The 19,588-nt window shown below is 48.5% G+C and overlaps 1 protein-coding gene across 1 annotated transcript in view; it reads left to right on the forward strand.

Moving 5' to 3' along the window:
• Positions 1–19,256, forward strand: part of FGGY (FGGY carbohydrate kinase domain containing) — a gene marked incomplete at its 3' end in the record, with an annotated part of 112,940 nt that extends 93,684 nt beyond the window's left edge. Inside the window, exons 13-16 of the mRNA XM_018557882.1 lie at positions 2,866–2,940; positions 4,231–4,351; positions 14,760–14,854; positions 19,206–19,256. Coding sequence (XP_018413384.1) covers positions 2,866–2,940; positions 4,231–4,351; positions 14,760–14,854; positions 19,206–19,256 — 342 coding nt within the window. The remainder of the gene's footprint in view (positions 1–2,865; positions 2,941–4,230; positions 4,352–14,759; positions 14,855–19,205) is intronic.
• Between the last annotated feature and the right edge of the window lie 332 nt (positions 19,257–19,588).

Below are 19,588 nucleotides of genomic sequence, written 5' to 3' on the forward strand. Positions count from 1 at the left end.
GGAACATGGATCCCCCCCAACCTACAGACAGTGGATCAGTGTTGGTATAGTTGGTGCCATCATCCTGGAGATCTTTAAAATGGAGCCATTTAGTAAAGGGGAGCCATTGATTAAATGGTGGGGGTTGTTGATTAAAGGGGAGACACTGATTACACGGGAGCCATTAATTAAAACAGTATCATTGATTAAAGGGGAACCATTCAATAAATGGGGGGAGGGGTTGATTAAAGGGGAGACACTGATCAAATGGGAGTCATTCATTAAAGGGGAGACATTAATTAAATGATTAAAGGGGAGGCAGTGATTGAAAGAGAGTTATTGATTTAAGGGGAGTCACTGATTAGAGGTAAGTCACTGAGTAAAGGGGAGCCATTGATTAAAGGGGAGTCACTGAGTAAAGGGGAGCCATTGATTAGAGGGGAGTCACTGAGTAAAGAGGAGACATTGATTAAAGGGGAGCCACTGATTAGAGGGGAGTCACTGAGTAAAGGGGAGCCATTGATTAGAGGAGAGTCACTGAGTAAAGGGAAGATATTGATTAAAGTGGAGTCACTGAGTAAAGGGGAGACATTGATTAAAGGGGAGATATTGATTAGAGGGGAGTCACTGAGTAAAGGGGAGACATTGTTTAAAGGGGAGCCATTGATTAGAGGGGAGTCACTGAGTAAAGGGGAGCCGTTGATTAGACTGGAGTCACTGAGTAAAGGGGAGACATTGATTAGAGGGCAGTCACTGAGTAAAGGGGAGACATTGATTAGAGGGCAGTCACTGAGTAAAGGGGAGACATTGATTAGAGGGGAGGCACTGAGTAAAGGGGAGACATTGATTAGAGGGGAGTCACTGAGTAAAGGGGAGACATTGATTAAAGGGGAGTCACTGATTAAAGGGGAGACATTGATTAGAGGGGAGGCACTGAGTAAAGGGGAGATATTGATTAAAGGGTAGACATTGATTAGAGGGGAGTCACTGAGTAAAGGGGAGACATTGATTAAAGGGGAGTCACTGAGTAAAGGGGAGACATTGATTAGAGGGGAGTCACTGAGTAAAGGGGAGATATTGATTAAAGGGGAGACATTGATTAAAGGGGAGACATTGATTAGAGGGGAGCCATTGATTAGAGGGGAGTCACTGAGTAAAGGGGAGACATTGATTAGAGGGGAGGCACTGAGTAAAGGGGAGACATTGATTAGAGGGGAGTCACTGAGTAAAGGGGAGACATTGATTAAAGGGGAGTCACTGATTAAAGGGGAGACATTGATTAGAGGGGAGGCACTGAGTAAAGGGGAGATATTGATTAAAGGGTAGACATTGATTAGAGGGGAGTCACTGAGTAAAGGGGAGACATTGATTAAAGGGGAGTCACTGAGTAAAGGGGAGACATTGATTAGAGGGGAGTCACTGAGTAAAGGGGAGATATTGATTAAAGGGGAGACATTGATTAAAGGGGAGACATTGATTAGAGGGGAGCCATTGATTAGAGGGGAGTCACTGAGTAAAGGGGAGATATTGATTAAAGGGGAGTCACTGAGTAAAGGGGAGCCATTGATTAGAGGGGAGTCACTGAGTAAAGGGGAGATATTGATTAAAGGGGAGTCACTGATTAAAGGGGAGACATTGATTAAAGGGGAGACATTGATTAGAGGGGAGTCGCTGAGTAAAGGGGAGCCATTGTTTAAAGGGGAGCCATTGATTTAAGGGGAGACATTGAGTAAAGGGGAGCCATTGATTAAAGGGGAGCCATTGAGTAAAGGGGAGCCATTGATTAAAGGGAAGCCATTGATTAAAGATGTGTTTATTCACTTGCCCCATCCATCTCTGATATATTGCCTTTTAGATATGGGTATGGCTATATAACTACAAAGTTAGGCAGTTTGAAAGGAGTGCACATGTTCATCACATTCAACCAAAAGACAAAAATGAATTCAAAACCTTGAAACCTTAAAGTGTTTCTATTCCCAAAATCCAAAATGTATTACCAGTCCTTAGATGTGGTGACTGCATTTGTTTTCTTTTACAGGCTAATTTCCCTTATTTACACCTGGTGGTTCTGCCAGTAACCCACTTCCTGTCCTAGAGTGACAATGCTCACTCACTGCACTGTATGTAGGAGCAGCGTTGTCACCCTAGGATAGGACTACAAACTACCTCCCACTATTCTCATCTACAAAATGTTAGTTCACAGAAGGCAAGATTGTTTGGTATTTCAGTTCCGTGCAGAGGAACTTACAAGGACACAAGATTTATGGAAAGATCAACAGATATTTTTCTGTACTTGCTGAACATATACTTAGTGGGAGAATAGGAAAACGAAGGCAGCCACCACTTCTAAAGGCTAATACTGTAGGTTGCAGTATATAAACATTTTGTTGTTAGGCTTAGATATACTTTAACCCTTCAGTGGATCCAGAGGAAGGCGAAAGAACCATAAGGCATGATCCAATTTGCTCTAACAGGAAAATAATCTCCCTCTGTAGCCCGGAAGGCAATCAGATACTGAACACTAGTTACTGCACATATCAGCTCCTTGTGATCTATGAATACTTATAAGAAAAAGCCTGCGGGAATATTTCATAAAAACAAATTCTGTATCCAGACTTGGCTCTGTGAACGCGCCGCAAAGGTGCGATGGTACCGGTGTCTCACCGCTGTGCGTCCCGCCTGCACCTGCATAATACCAGAATACAAAATGTCAGTGTTGTGTTAAGAAAGAGATATCTGTAACACGCAGGATCTTCGATGAAGGAAAAACAAATGTTTCATTTCATCTTGAATTATATTTACATTTGATCTGAATACATTGTATCGGACACTTTCAGGTTTTTCCTGCTACGCCGTCTACATTTTATCTTGTTCTTCCTGTAACAGATCGTCGGGGTGACTTTATCGAAAGGCTTGGACGATCTCGCACTTTTGTATTTGGCCACGCTACGAAGCATTGCGGTAAGTTGTCTGCATCACTCTACTGTGATTGCTGGGTGGCGTGATGGGGGCGGGTCCATGACGCCCTGCACTCTTAGGTAGAGGGCTGAATCAAGCTGGGTGTCATTCAGTCGATAGGCGCTATTGAGAATGTATTAAAAAATGGAATTGGGCGTTCAAGCAGCCGTGCTTTATAATGCTCCTCAGATTCATCCTGGGAGTGCAGAATGCAGGCTGCCAATCATGAAAAGGATTACAACATATATAGAGCCGGCAGTTCTGCTCCATGCCATTACTGTGCAGTTCTGCTCCATGCCATTACTGTGCCATTCTGACCCATGCCATTACTGTGCCATTCTGATCCATGCCATTACTGTGCCATTCTGCTCCATGCCATTACTGTGCCCTTCTGATCCATGCCATTACTGTGCCATTCTGATCCATGCCATTACTGTGCCCTTCTGCTCCATGCCATTACTGTGCCACTCTGACCCATGCCATTACTGTGCCACTCTGACCCATGCCATTGCTGTGCCATTCTGCTCCATGCCATTACTGTGCCGTTCTGACCCATGCCATTACTGTGCCCTTCTGATCCATGCCATTGATGTGCCCTTCTGATCCATGCCATTGCTGTACCATTCTGCTCCATGCCATTACTGTGTTTATTACCTCCTATAATAAAGACCAGTCACTGCTGCACTCTCTCCTTGTGCAGGGTGACTGGTCTTGTCTCCGCCTCCTCCTGTAGTGGTCCTTCTGGGTCCCCCTCACAGCTCTGCTCTCTGCACAGGCTATGTACAGCACAGTGATGGTGTCACTGCTACCTTCACAAGGTAATATTCGGGTTTGCAAATTGATTAGGTGCGCACAAAGTGGACTTATATCATTGGTGGCTATAGAGGAATACATTTAAATGAAGGTTTTTGCGCCCAGAGTTCACCTTTAAAAGCAAATTCTGCAGACAAACAAGTCCTCCAGTTTACGTTGCAGATACTTTGCGGTTGTTCTCTTTGGTTAATCTAATTGTAAAGTTTATGTGATCTTTGACTCTGAAGTCTCTCCAGTTACAATAACACTCGGCTCATCCTTTCAAACCATGAAAAGGATTTCGATGGGATCCCGTTCCCTATTGTTCATAACGTGCCGGGGCCGCTTTCTTCATGTCACGTGTTTACCTCGCAGCGTGTTCCCGGCCCGGTGGTGGTTTTCCATGTATATCTTCCAAATGAACAAACAAAATAGAAATGTGCTTGTAGGGGCGTCTCCACCCTTCTCATTTCAGTCTTTGTTTTATGTTTGGGATTCCAGTTGGGGACGAGACACATTATAGAGGCCATGAAGACGTCGGGCCATGCGGTCAGCAGTCTCTTTATGTGCGGGGGGCTCAGCAAGAACCCCCTCTTTGTGCAGGTGCACGCTGATGTCACAGGTAAGTCCAACCTCTGAGTGACAGAAGACGAGAAACCTTATTACTACCATAGGTCAGTAAACTGCTCGGCAGCAAGGGAAATCAATGATTGATCTGCTAGTGCAGGGATGGCCAAACTCCGGCCCTCCAGCTGTGGTGAAACTACAAATCCCATGAAGCATCTCTCTCGGGGACTCATGTCTGTGGCTGTGAGAATCTTGCAAAGCCCCATGGGATTCGTAGTTCCACCACAGCTGGAGGGCCGCAATTTGGCCATCTCTTTGCTGGTGGTATCCAGCAAGCAATGCAACTGTTCTTAGGCTGGGTTCACACCTAGGCGTATTGACAATGCGCGTTTGTCGCGCATTTCGCGTCGCGTGTTTTCCATTGGGATACAGCCAAGTAGCCCTTGGAAACGCGCGTCTGTCGCGCGCTTTTTTTACCGCGATTCGCGATAAAAAATACACGCGACAAACGCGCGTTTCCGAGGGCTACTTGGCTGTATCCCAATGGAAACGCGAGACCAAAACGCCCCAAAGAAGTACATGTACTTCTTTGGGCGTAGGCCGTTTTGTAGCGCGTTCAGACGGGCTGAAATACGGAAAGGTGTGAACCATGCCCATAGAAAACAATGGGATTTTCAAGTTTGTACGTTTTGTAGAGCGTTCATAGAGCGTTGAACGCGCGACAAAACGTAAAGGTGTGAACAGGGCCTAAAAGTCCCACTCCTATATAAAAAATAAAATCCCTGAATAGGTTTGAATGAAAAAAAAAAAAAATGGCGTCTTATTGCAATGCTTATTTATTACAGGTACCGACATGTACACAGTGCTTTACATTCAGATCAGTCCCTGCCCTCAAGGAGCGTAGGTCTCTACATCACATGCATGCATACACATACTGGGGCCAATGACCCTTCCAGCATGTCTGTGGAGTGTAGGAGGATACCAAGCAAGTGTAGTGAGAACATGCACATACACTGAGTGGCGGGATTATTATATACACTGAGTGGCCAGATTATTATGACCACCTGACCTTTGTAGGCAAATTAGCTATAATTTGGCGCTGAAGTTGCTAGAGGGCCGGACCATTATAAATAGGGAAGCAGGTCGGTTACCACGACAGTAGAAGTGATTTGTTTCTGAAGATTCGGGGAAACAACGCGATGTAACAGCCTTTGAACGCGGGATGATTGTTGGCGCTCGGAGCCATGGAGCGAGTATCAGCAAAACAGCAGAATTCGTTACATGTTCAAGAGCAGCTCATTGTTAAAGTGTTTAAAGACCGGACTGCCAGCCGAAAATCTGGGTCTGAACGTGCGAATTGTGGCCGTCAGCGACTAGTCAATGTTAGGGCAGAACGGGGGAGGGGCAAGACTGGTACAAGACAACAGAAGGGCAACAGTGCCGTGTCAGATTCCTCGCATCACCTTTCACCATCTCGTGGAGTCACGAAGTACTGATGGGGTGGTCATAATAATCTGGCCACTCAGTGTATAGTATCCTGGCTGAGATTTAAACCAAGGACCCGGTGCTGCAAGGCAGACCTGCTAATCACTAAAGCACTTTGCTTGTGCTGTTTCTGTCTCCCTATAGACTCACAGCTACATAGTCCAGCTCCAGTCCCCCTTTAGGTGAAATGAGGCCCAGCATCATTCAACTCACTTCCTGTGACTTCAGAGTGTCATGGACACCCCCCCTCCCGAGGCTGTGCATCCTCATGCTGACTGGCCAGAGATAATAGCAAGGGACGCTTTATGCAAATCTCCACAATTCTGCCTCCAGAGCCTCCTTATTGGTTCTTTTATTGTAATGGCCTGCTTCGGTAATCAATAGAAGGTCCCCAGGAGGGTGGGGTTAGGCTTGACTGTGATAAGAAAAGTCGATATTGGCATACAACCTCATCCAATGTCTCTGCAATTAGGGTTCATTCACATAATCGCGTTGCAGTATGCACCAAGCAGGCTGCAGTGCACTGTGGTGCCATTCAATAAATGCGTCTCTGTATTACGGCATTGTCAGCACTACTGGCCAGTTATCTCTATATTGTAATAAGTAGTGGTCAGTTCACCGCTGCGAACTATAGAAACCCACCACCACCCATGTTATAGAGATGGAGGACTTCTGTACAGGGCCGGATTAACATAGGGGCTATTGGAGCGCTGAAAATAGGCCCAGCCAGCCAGGATCACCTTGGTATGCCCAATGGCGATCTGGGCCGGCCGGACAGGCGGAGGCACCAGCGGCTCCCTAATCGGGGAGGAGGCTCCAGGAGCGAGCAGCCACCTAATTAGAGAGCAGCCTCTGGTGCTTCCCGTCCGACCAACCGACAGCACCAGGCCCATGATGCTCTTAATCTGGCCCTGCTTCTGTAGTCCCCTACGCCTCCTGTCCATGTACAACAATAATGCTTCTCCATAGATACAGTACGGTTAGTGAGCATTGTCACCCTAGGACAGGAAGTGTGTTACTGGCAGGATCTCCAGATGACAATAAAGAAAGCCTGAAGAAAAAAAGAAAACTAATGCAGCCACCACATCTAAGGACTGTTTTGGGGTTTAGATACATATTAAAGGAGAACTATGGGGTCAGTGTTTTTCCCCATAGTTCTCCTTAGGGTAACGGGAGGACACAAACTAGCGTCCTCCCAGCACCCTAGGCTCAGTATACTGCGAGCTACAGCTTGCGGTATACTGAGACGCTGCAGCTGGAGCATATCCCGACGTAGATGACGGGATCTGCCCAGCTGCGTGAGTGACAGATGGCTCTGCCTATCTAGAGAATAATAATGTAGAAAATGTATATAAGGTCATCTGAGATGTATGTTGTTGTAAATAATAGATGGCTATCACTTGCTGACGGATCAATCCCGGAGCAGGTGACACGTGACATGTTCTAAATCTTCCCTTCCATTTATACAAAGCCGACTATAAAGGGGGTAAACCCTCTATTACTGGTTGAGTCTGGGCAGGTTGGTTGGACTTGATAAGTACCACCTCGGATTGCTGGTATCTCCCAAATGGCTTGCTTATACCGTAGACCAAGGGTAGGCCAACTCCAGCCCTTCAGCTGCAACTACAAATCCCATGAGGCATTACAAGACTCTGACAGCCACTGATATGGCTCCCAGAGGCAGATACACGATGGAATTTGTAGTTTCACACACACCCATCAATATGGTGTGACTATCTCCAAGGACTAGTGAATTCAAGGACTTGGGCAAAAAGATGCATAAATGGACCTTTATCAGGACTACGTCCACAAAAAGAACCTGGTACAAAAGTTTTGTTCCCCCCAAGAAGTAGAACCAGTGGAGAATATTATGGCCTCCACGGAGGGCTGTCCCGATGCCGGGTGTCACCCGGTCTCTAGGCCCCGCCGTGTCATCATGGCGCGCGCACGGGACGTCAGCTCGCGCAACCATCTGCGCGAACATGACCGAGTGCCCGACTTTTTAGAGGGGGTGACACCAAAATGACTGTCAGTCATTTTGATGTCACCTCTGCAATGGTAACACCCGGGTGCGGGCCGCACCCCCCATGTGACACCACTGCCTCCACGCAGAATGCGATCACGCTCAATTCTCATCGGGGTGGAAGGTTTCCTGAGTGTCCTACGTTGTGTTGTGGCTAGGGTATAGTAACAGTAAGTGGGGAAGCAAAACATTCTGTCACCCAGGGCAAATGCTCAGAGTTAAAAAAAAAAAAGAAAAGGCTAGTTGCACTCCTTACCGGTATGACCCCGTGATCGGGGAGGGGTGCTCGGAATGACTGCGGATGGCGCCGCCAAATACAGATAATTGCAGAAACGTCACCAGCACACCAAATCCTTATAGGATCAAAGTTCGTAGGTTTTATTGCAAACTCATGTCAGTTACACAAGCGCATTCGGGGCCACACAGGGTCCCTTCATCAGGCATAGCAATGAGCAATGTGTGGCCCCGAAAGCGCTTGTGTAACTGACATGAGTCTGCAATAAAATCTACGAACTTTGATCCTATAAGGATTTGGTGTGCTGGTGACAGGATGCCCTTGAAGGCTTATTCTTTAACAAAAACTTGACTTTTATGGACCATACAATTACACCATCAACACGCGGTGCCGAAATGGCCACTTCTTCAGGAAGGTGCATGGAGCACTTCAAAGGAGAACTATGAGGGGGGAGGGGCTTTTCACTCACCTCATAGTTCTAGCCGACGTGTGACAATGAGACTTTCACAGGTCGGCTCAGTAAATAGGGAGTTGAGCGAACACATACCGGCGTTCGCTCACCTCTCGATCCTGTCACGGCTCTCTGCCGTGACAGGGGAGGGGCTGGATTCCCCTCTCCCCGCTCCGATCCGCCAGCGCTGACTGGAGGAACGGACGGGGGAGGGGGCGGGTACAGCTGGCTCTGCCTCTAGATACGCAGTATACTGAGCCTAGGGTGACGGGAGGACGCTAGTTTGTGCCCTCCCATTACTCTAAGGAGAACTATGGGGAAAAGCCTTAACCCCATAGTTCTCCTTTTAAGCCTACATGGAACTGTATACAGAGGGACATTTCCCCATCAAGGCTTACCATGGTGAGGAAATCACTTTCCACAAATAGTTCCCTGCCTGTGTAAAGTGCTCCATGAACCTTCCTGAAGAAGCGGCCATTTTAGCACCATGCCACGTGTTGTTGTTCCTCGCCATCCCCATATACAGGACTGATCAAAAGCTGTAATAGTGTTTTGTTTTGTTTTAAACTCTGTGACACCATATGAAGCCGACAGCTCTCGGTCACTGATAACTATCCAGAGTTGGGGATAAGCTCCTGATCATGTGATTGGCTGCCACAATGATCACTTGATCAGAAACCCATCCCCACCTCCCGTTGTAAGGATTCTTTTAAAGGGCCAGCAGCAAGGGGTTAAGGATGGAGGGGTCACATTAGGTGCCGGGTATCAATCCCAAATTTCCAGCCACTCTCAAAGAAAATAAACCGAATAAAATAATCTCTCTGTATTTTTTTCTTTTCTTGAACTCCTATCAGCTCCTCATCTGTGTTATCTCCTCCTCACGTATCGCCATCTGCTCGGCCGCGTCCAGCGGAATTTGGACAGCGATGTGGAAACTATTTTGTTTGCTAAGAGACGTCGATAAAACATTCCACTATTATGGTTTAACTGGATCTCCCTGAATGATTAACCGGCGCAAACACGGCGAGCGGGGAATCCCTTGTTTTCACATTTTCAGGTTGTGTCATTTTTTGGGCCTTGTGGGGGGAGATGTGAAGTTTATTATCGGGGAAATGTTTCTGTCTGGGATATGTTACAAGTTATGACTTTGTATCCGGGTCGCCATGGAGACGTCATTGTTTCCTGATTGGGAAATATTGTAGATTGTGAGGGGCTATTCACAAAAGGGTGAAGGGTTTGGAGAAGGCTGAAAAAAGAAACAATTTAGGACAAAATAGCTGATTTGGAAAAATTCTCCAATCCTGCTCACTACCCATGTCAGCTATGGTGTCCTAGAGTGTTCACTTCTCCGGCCTTCTCCAAACTCTCCACCCTTTTGTGAATAACCCTGTATGTTTTCATCTTAAAGCGGTCCTCCGGCCAGACGGCTAAATACACAGTTAGGGCTCATTCATGCGGGCGTGCACATCGGTAAGGCATGCGCGCCTCTGCAGAAACCTGCTCCTGGGAGGGACAGGGTGCTGTGTGTATAACTGTGTGCAGCCGCCTATATATCCCTATTGGAGGACGCAGCTGCACTCTGAACCTGCGCAACCGGACCCAGGATCGGATCAGCGTGTAGCCTAGGGTTGCCACCTTTTCTTCAAGCGAAACCCGAACACTCTAGCGACGCATGGAAATTTTTTGGGGAGTATGAGTTGTGGCTTATTCATATGTAAATAGCTCATACAATTCATATGTAAATATCACAGTTGAGACTATTTTCAGTGGGGGGCTAGTAGCCCCTATCTTAATTTTGGTTGCCCCTGTCTGCTTGATATCTTGTGTGCGGGTTTCTGCTGCCATGAAACCCGGACACAGTATTCAAAACCCGGACTGTCCGGGTGAATCCGGGACAGGTGGCAACCCTAGTGTAGCCACGTGCAAGTGCATCCTTCCAGGAGCAGGTCTCTGCACAGGCATGCACACCCTACAGATATTAACAACAGAGGAATATGCAGCTTCTTCATAATGTTCTATTTTGTCACCATAGGTGCGCGCAGGGGGTGCGCCGGGTGTGCCTGGGCACACCCCAATCACCCCCGAGTGCAATACTGAAACCGCAACAGCGGGCGCCATGTTTTTTAGCCACTGAGTCAGTGGACAGATCACAGAGACCTCTCTGTGAATGGCCCAGTGATTCAGAGCACAGCAGCACTTGCCACTTATATTCCTCACAAAGCAGCCGTAGTCACATGCAACTGCATCCTCCTGGGAGCAGGACTCTGCACAGGCATGCAGGCCCTACAGATGTTAACAACAGTAGAGGGAGGAATATCCAGCTTCTTCATAATGTTCTATTTTGTCACCATAGGCGTACGCAGGGGGTGTGCCGGTAGTGCATGGGCACACCCCAATCACCTGAGTGCAATACTGAAGCCGCAGCAGCAGGCGCCATGTTTTTCGCCACTGAGCCGGTGGAGAGATCACAGAGACCTCTCTGTGAACGGCCCAGCGATTCAGAGCGCAGCAGCACTTGCCACTTATGTTCCTCACATAACAGCTGTAGTCCTTAGTGTCTGAGAAGCTGTGAGGGAGCGTGGCTGCAGCTTCCCATCCAATCTGGAAGCCAGATGGGTGGTCACATGACCATCTGCCAGGCTCCCTGCTTCACTACTGCGCCCCTGCTGGAAGAGGTAAAGGACATTTGAAGAGATGGCAATCCGAGATGGGATCTGTGTATGTATATGATATATATATCTACATACTCATATGTGTTTGCACTTTTTTGTGCACAACCTAATGCAATAGGCTGCACACACCTATGTTTATCACCATCCCCAAAATATGACACATTTTAATGTTGAATTCTTTAAGGACTTTAATTGTCCCGGTCCGCAGCTGCAGAGATCGGGAAATGTCTCAGTACCTATGATTGGCGCTGCGTGCTGTCAGCTTCCTGGCGGGCTCGGCACGTGGAGCTGCGAACACACCCGAGCCCATCACTGGTGATGATGTCACTGGTCCTTAGAAAGCTGGAGCCCGGAGGAGAAGAGGCTGTGGGGGCCGGTCTAGCAGCACAGCAGGAAAAAGTATTGGGTATTTCTTCTTCATTTTCACCCCTAGACCTAAACGAACCGTTAACCCCTACAGTGCAGAAGTAGCCCCACTGCAAGGGTTAATTTTTCTAAAACCTGAAGTTCTTTAAACCCTGGCATGCGCAGAGATTTGAACCTCCATGTTGACATTCTTTGATGCACAAATTATTGGATGGGATATCAGGGAGGGCAGCTCTGACTGGAGATATTGACCATTGGGAGTTTTATATCGGGCTCCTGCGGACACTAAACAGTGGAAAATTGTCATGCGCATTTAACCTTGTGGTGGGTCTGCTTTCTAGAAGGTGGTGGGCTTGGGATTCGCCGGGTGCAGCATTTATATCACATAGAAGGAATATCCTTGTCACGCACGCCATAGAGGTGGTGAATATGGAGTGCGACATGCAGGGGCGTCCCGAGGCTGGGTGACACCCGGAGCGGTGTCCGAGTGTCACCTTGCACGCGCGGCAGTATTCTGATACCTGCCGGCGGCCATCTTGGTGATGGACGCTGGCAGAGAGAGGAGGAGACAGCCACCCGGCGGGATAAAGTATGCCGCCGGGTCCACTCCTCTCTCCTGATACTGTCGGGCGTTCGGTCCATGACCGAGCGCCCGACTTTCCAGAGGGGGGTGACACCAAACTGACTGAGTCATTTTGGTGTCACCCCTCCAATGGTGTCACCCGGGTGTGGGCCGCACCCCCCTTGTGACACCACTGGCGACATGCTGATATCACACAAGGACTTTACACTCTGTTAGTTGTTTTTGTGTGGTCTTTATTGCATTTATATTGCATCACATAAGAACTTGATTGCATAATAGAATTTTGTGTGACTTCTATTGTGTTTATCTTGTTACAATAAACCAGCCACAGGGTCATGGGCAGCCAAGGCTCATTGATGTACGTGGGGAGCGAAGTCTGGCCCGTGTAGTCCGATCCAATAGAAGAGTTGCAGGAGCTCAAATTGCTAAAAGAAATGTAATGTTGGTTCTGATAGAAAGGTGTCTGAACACACAGAGCATCGCAGTTTGTTGTGCATGGGGCTGTGTAGCTGCAGACCGGTCAGGGTGCCCATGCCTATCCACTGTCTAAAGAGCCTACTATGGGCACATGAGCATCAGAACTGGAGCACGGAGCGATGGAAGAAGGTGGCCTGGTCTAATGAATCACATTTTCTTTTACATCATGTGGATGGCCGGGTGTGTGTGTGTCACTTACCTGGGGAAGAGATGGCACCAGGATGCACTATGGGAAGAAGTAAAGCCGATGGAGGCAATGTGATGCTTTGGGCAATGTTCTGCTGGGACACCTCGGGTCCTGCCATTCATGTGGATGTTACTCTGACACGTACCACTGACCTAAACATTGTTACTGACCATGTACACCCCTTCATGGACACGGTATTCCCTGATGGCAGTGACCTCTTTCAGCAGGATAATGCGCCCTGCCACACTGCAAATATGGTTGAAGAATGGTTTGAGGATCACAACAACGAGTCTGAGGTGATGACTTGTCCTCCAAATTCTCCAGATCTCAATCCAATCGATCATCTGTGGGATGTGCTGGAAAAACAAGTCCGATCCATGGAGGCCGATCACCTCACAACTTACAGGACTTAAAGGATCTGCTACTGACGGCTTGGTGCCAGATACCACAGCAGACCTTCAGAGGTCTAGTGGGGTCCATGCCTGGACGGGTCAGGAAAAGGGGGACCTAGTCAATCTTAGGCGTGTGGTTATAATGTCATGGCTGATTGGTGTAGATTCTTTGTTAATTCTTTGGTTGCATATAATAAGCATAAACTGAGAATTCTACTTCAGCTGTACTACACCCCACTATGGCGGTAGCATTTTTTTTTTATTTGTCGGAGTTGCACTTAAATTTCTGTTTTGGGATATTAAACGAGACGGGAAAACACATGTGTTGGGGACGGAGTCGATGTTTGTGGTTAGCCGGGATCTACAAAGCCTTGTCAGGCCGGCTATTCAATGATCTCACACTTGTTTGTGGGTGATGTCATCGTCTCGGAGGCTAAAGGTCATCAGACATCTTTTTGTGTGTGATTAGACTCTTGCGCTCGGTGCGGAGCGGCAGCTTTGATGAATTAGGATCTGCTACTGTGAAAAGAATTTCCTCTTTGTAGCAGGTTGATTGAGTCGAGTGGTCCTCCGTGACTCACTTTTCCAGAGACGGATAATGTTTGCTGGCGGTGTAGCGTGAAACTGCACTTAATGATCTTCAGACGTTACGTGCTGCTGGTCTTTCATTGCCCGCACAGAAGGTGTTCACATGTCATCGCTTCCATCACAAATCAGGAAAATATAAGGAGTTTATTCTTTCATTTAGAGTGGGCGGAGCCATGCAGATCATTCCTTTACCCCACCGGCCAACTCAGCCCCCAGGACCACTGGTTTAAAGCTTAAGTACACCATTGATTGAGAGCGGCCTTTCTTAACATTTGATCCATGGAGGAACCCTTGAAATAAACTTTACGTCTCATGGGACCCCTGTGGAAAATTGTCATATACTGTATATACTACATGCTTGATATAATGGGGTGAGCTATACGTTGTAGAAGTCGTGTTCCTATAGACCAGGGGCCCTCCTGCTGTGGTGCAACTAAAAATCCCATTGGGCATTGCAAGACTCTGACAACCATAGGCATGACTTTCAGAGGCAGATGCATGCTGGGGTTTGTAGTTGCACCACGGATGGCAGTCCAGCCTTCCAATGCTATATGCTAAATGTTGATATAAAAGCCAATTATAAATGTCCCCTCATGCTTTGTCTAAGGCTGGGTTCACACCTAGGCGTATCGAATATGCGCGTTTGTCGCGCGTTTCGTGTCGCACGTTTTTACAACGATTCGCGGTAAAAAAAACACATGACAAACGCGCGTTTCCGAGGTCTACCTGGCTGTATCCCAATGGATACACGTGGCAAATACGCCCCAAAGAAGCTCCTGTACTTCTTTGGGCGTAGGGCGTTTTGTAGCGCGTTCATACGGCCTGTAATACGCCCAGGTGTGAACCATAACACATAGGAAATAATGGGATTTCGGTGTTTGAGCTTTTTGCAAAGCGTAGGAACGCGCTACAAAACCCCCAGGTGTGAACCGGGCCTTAATGAAAACAAATATATTTCCTTTAAATAAATGAGAATTTCTTAGATTGTGTTTTTTTATGTACAGGTCTACCCGTCGTCCTATCCAAAGAAGTAGAGTCGGTCCTCGTGGGTGCTGCCATTCTCGGAGCGTGTGCTTCTAGTGATTTTGCTTCTATCCAGGTATGTCTGCCTCGGTGTTTTTGAAAATGGATTTTAATATAAAACAGACACATACATTATGTCTGTTGTTTCCTTCATCCCTTCACAGAAAGAGGCAATATTCTTCAACGTTTTACAGTGCATCTGGAAACATTCCCTTCTGTCTCCGCCCCCGAGGAGCTTACAGTCTACCGCCTTTGCACACACATACACACTAGTGACACATTTTTATATACAGTAATTATAATGACATAAACAAAATCAAACCCTCTAGACACAAATACTGTAGGGTAGACATTTACATGTCTCATTCCATCACATATCTTCAGTGGACTGTCCTGAAATGAGGACTACTCCTCTTATTTTTGGCATATGTGATGGAATGAGACATGTGAATACCTTCGGTACTAAGAAGGCTTTACTGTGCTACGCACTGATTTGTTTGGAGGGCTTTTTGATTCCTTTAGTCCCATCTCACCATAACCTGAATGGTTAGAGTGTCTCATTGGGACCCAAGCCCTTCTCCATAGAAGTCATGCTTTCCATACGCTGCACTTATGATGGCCACCTATCCTGGCCTTTTGGTTAAGATCAAATGAAGTATCTGTTGTTATCAGTTTTCATTGAAGAACAGTGATGTCTTTGTCAGGTGGGATGGCAGTTCATTACTTCCTGGAGTGATAGGTGGGTTCTGGGGGGTTTCCTCTTCATCCTGGTTCTGGCCTGGTGCACCAAGCTTGTCCCCAGTTGTAGGCAGGAACCCCTCTGGTGCTAATACCTTCTGGTAGGAATGGGGCTGCCCTTGTCTGGCCAGGGGCTAGAAGCATAAGCAGACCCCAGTGATGTGCCCCCTGGGGTTGGTGTCCCAGGGGTGCCAGAGAAACACTATGGGTATGGGAGCCCACAGTGTGACCCGTGGCCCATGGTCACGTCACCATATTGCTTTTCTTGCACACGCCTCTTAGACAGGCCTTCTGACTAGTCTGGAGAAGGTTTTTTTAAGAGCCGCAAGGTCTGCCATGTCTTGCACAAGGCACCTTATTTATTTGCAGATGCAATTGATGGAGGTGCCCTCCGCACACCTTTCAGCAGTCCCGGCCAACAATCAAATAAATGGTGCTCGAAGTAACTTCACGGATGGCACTGTGCAAAACACAAGATTGAAGAAAATAGGTCACCAGCACTCCATAAGTTAAAATGAATGAGTCCTTTTAATGGACAATGATGTCACAGAAATCCAACATGAGCCGACGTTTCGGGGCCACACAGGGTCCCTTCTTCAAGGCAAGAGATGTGAGGACTCATTCATTTTAACTTATGGAGTGCTGGTGACCTATTTTCTTCAATCTTATTTATTTGCAGCACTTATTTTTGAATAAGCATTTTTTGCGCCACAAACTATGGAGGGTGCAGGTCTTTCGGGGGCCTGTCGTCATTGGCAGGTCCTTAAAGGAGAACTATGAGGGGGAGGGGCTTTTCACTCACCTCATAGTTCTAGCCGACCTGTGACAATGAGACTGTCACAGGTCGGCTCAGTAGATCGGGAGGTGAGCGAACACATACCGGCGTTCGCTCACCTCTCGATCCTGTCACGGCTCTCTGCCGTGACAGAGGAGGGGCTGGATTCCCCCCTCCCCGCTCCGATCCGCCAGCGCTGACTGGCGGAACGGACGGGGGAGGGGGCGGGTACAGCTGGCTCTGCCTCTAGATAGGCAGAGCCAGCTGTCACTCACGCAGCTGGGAGGATCTCAACATCGATGTCGGGATCCGCTCCGGCTGCGGCGTCTCAGTATACTACTCAGTATACTCAGAGCTACAGCTCGCGGTATACTGAGCTTAGGGTAACAAACTAGCGTCCTCCCGTTACCCTAAGGAGAACTATGGGGAAAAGCCCGAACCCCATAGTTCTCCTTTAAGGATCGGGGTGCTTCTGGCTTAACTGCTAGATGGACTACAGTGCCTTGCCACTCCTGGGGGGGGGTTAGGGATATTGTGGCCCTCTTTTCCGGAAGAGGACCATTCTTGTGCATTTTATTGTGTGCAATGATTTCACGGTTCACTTTTATTGTTCACAGGGGTCTTGTAACGATGCGCACACTGCGGAAATTAACAAAAAAACCTATCCTGAAACAGCTATATGCAGTTTGGACTAAAAGGCTCCAAGATATTGGGTCCCAACCCCTACTCCTTGGAAGCCATAAGCTATATTTGCACTATACATCAGAGGTTCTGGATGTGCATCTGGCAGTTAAAGTGAATTAAGTATATTAAACAGCTCAATAGCTTGTGACATAGAGCAGAGGTAGGCAACCTTGGCCTTCCAGCTGTTGTGGAGCTAAAAGTCCCATGAGGCCTTGCAAGACTGACAGTTACAGACATGACTTGCAGGGGCATGCTGGGATTTGTGGTTAAAGCACAGCTGTAGGCAGGGGCGTAGCTAGAAATCACAGGGCCCCATAGCAACATTTTGTATGGGGCCCTGTGATTTCTAGTTATGCCCTTGCAGAGCCCACCTGAGATCCCAAACAGCCCACATGAGAGTGACCCTGCAGAGCCCGCCAGATACTCTCTATGGTGGTCTCTGCAGGGTCTCAGGTGGGCTGCACATCTCTTCCTCAATCCGCTGTCCGCCTCCATGGTCGCTGGCAGGCCCCGCCCTCCTCTATCGCCGGGACCCCCTCCTCTTCCGTTGCCGGGCCCCCCCTCCTCTTCCATCGTCGGCCCCTGCCTCCTCTTCTGACGCCGGGCCCATCCTTCCTCCTCCAAAGCCGCCGGCTGTCTCTGACTCAGCAGCGGCTGTGGGGAGGAACGTGCCACTGCACAGATCACTGACAGGTTGTCGGTGATCTAACAGCGACACGTTCCTCCTCACACCCGCCAGTGACAGCCAGCAACCGTAGATGCCATAGCGACCTAGGCGGCCCGCACGGCATCAGGGGGATGTCCTGGCCGGGCCCCCCTGTGCCCCGGGCCCCATAGCGTCCGCCTGGGTCGCTATGGTGATTGTTACGCCACTGGTTGGAGGGCTGGAGTTGCCCACCCCTGGGCTATAGTGCTTAATGGGCCCCACAGCTTTACAAGCTTTCCTGAATGGGTGCCGCCACCAACATGACTGGCACAGCCATAATGGATTTTGTAGTTTCACCACAGCTGGAGTGCCAAGATTGCCTACCCCTGACATAAAGGATATTTAAACAGCGACAGGTCCTCTTTATGGCCCAGGGTTAACCGTCAGACTATTTTAATGCAAAAGACGTTCCGTCCTCGTTTTCCTCCCGGGGCAGATGCCGTACTTTTTCCTTCGATCCTTTGTAACCGATCACCTCCGCAGTATATTTACGGAGGAAGATTGCGAATGAAACCCGAAGTCTCTTTCCATTCTAGGGGCGGCCCGGCGGCCTCTGTAAAGCCGTTTTGCAGCTGTTCGGCCTTGCGGTGACTCAGAGGGAAGTTTGATGTGAATCGGCTCAGGTTGGGTGTAATTGGATGCTGTGTAAACACACGAGACGGGAACGGGGTGACTGTATTGTGTATAAGGAGAGGAATGAGTGTATGGTGCGGTGACTTAGAGCAATTATGGGCCCCCAGCTGGGGGTCACATCATAGGATTGTAAGAGATACCTTGCTAAGGTTTCCAAGCGGTTTAACCCCACCACCCCCTCTCCCCGGGCCCTTCTAAAGAGTGCAGGGACCCCTCTTGCTGGAAAACAGAGCCCTCAGCAATGGTGGTACAAGTGCTGACTATCCTTTAAAGGGGAACTATGAGGTGGGCGCTTTTCACTCACCTCATAGTTCTAGCTGACCTGTGACAATGAGACTGTCACAGGTCGGCTCAGTAGATCGGGAGGTGAGCGAACACATACCGACGTTCGCTCACCTCTCGATCCTGTCACCGGATTCCCCCCTTGCTGGATTCCCCCCTCCCCGCTCCGATCCGCCAGCGCTGACTGGCGGAACGGACGGGGAGGGGGCGGGTACAGCTGGCTCTGCCTCTAGATAGTCAGAGCCAGCTGTCAGTCACGCAGCTGGGCGGATCCCGGCACAATTGTCAAGATCCGATTTAGCTGCGGCGTCTCAGTATACTGCGAGCTGCAGCTCGCAGTATACTGAGCCTAGGGTGACGGGAGGACGCTAGTTTGTGTCCTCCCGTTACCCTAAGGAGAACTATGGGGAAAAGCCCTGACCCCATAGTTCTCCTTTAAAACTGTGACAGAGCACCGTGAAAAAAACCCCCAAAACTGTATACCCGTGAAGAAAGAAGAGTACCACAAAACGCGTTTGCTGTATCTGTATGCCTTATTACCCAAAAGACTCAAGATTGATGACAGCCAAACATTTTGAGACCTCTTTTTTGGCACTCCTAACACTTCAGATGGGACCAACCGACCTCCACGAGCTGCAACAGACAGTCTTCTTCCACAAGGTACGGCGTAGCCAATTAGTTCAGACTACTTACCATTAAAGCAGAACTGAACCGTGAGAGTTATAATTTCTATGGCAGAAGAGACCCTATGGGGCTGAACTGTGAAGCTTTCTCGCAGCATACCGCTGTGTGAACGACGTTCGCAGTGCACTGCTGCCACTAGATTAGGAATTTCCTACACTCCTCTGCTCCATCTAGTAATGCACTGAGAGTGTCACCCGCACAGCTACGCACTATGCGAACGTGCTAACATGCAACCCCTTTATATCTCCTGTGCCAAGCACGCGCAGCATGGGAATGTCAGTCTGGGAATGATTCTCTGATGAAGTTAC

This window comes from Nanorana parkeri, unplaced genomic scaffold (genome assembly GCF_000935625.1).
Source record: "Nanorana parkeri isolate BGI_ZX_2015 unplaced genomic scaffold, ASM93562v1 scaffold309, whole genome shotgun sequence".
NCBI lineage: Eukaryota > Metazoa > Chordata > Amphibia > Anura > Dicroglossidae > Nanorana > Nanorana parkeri.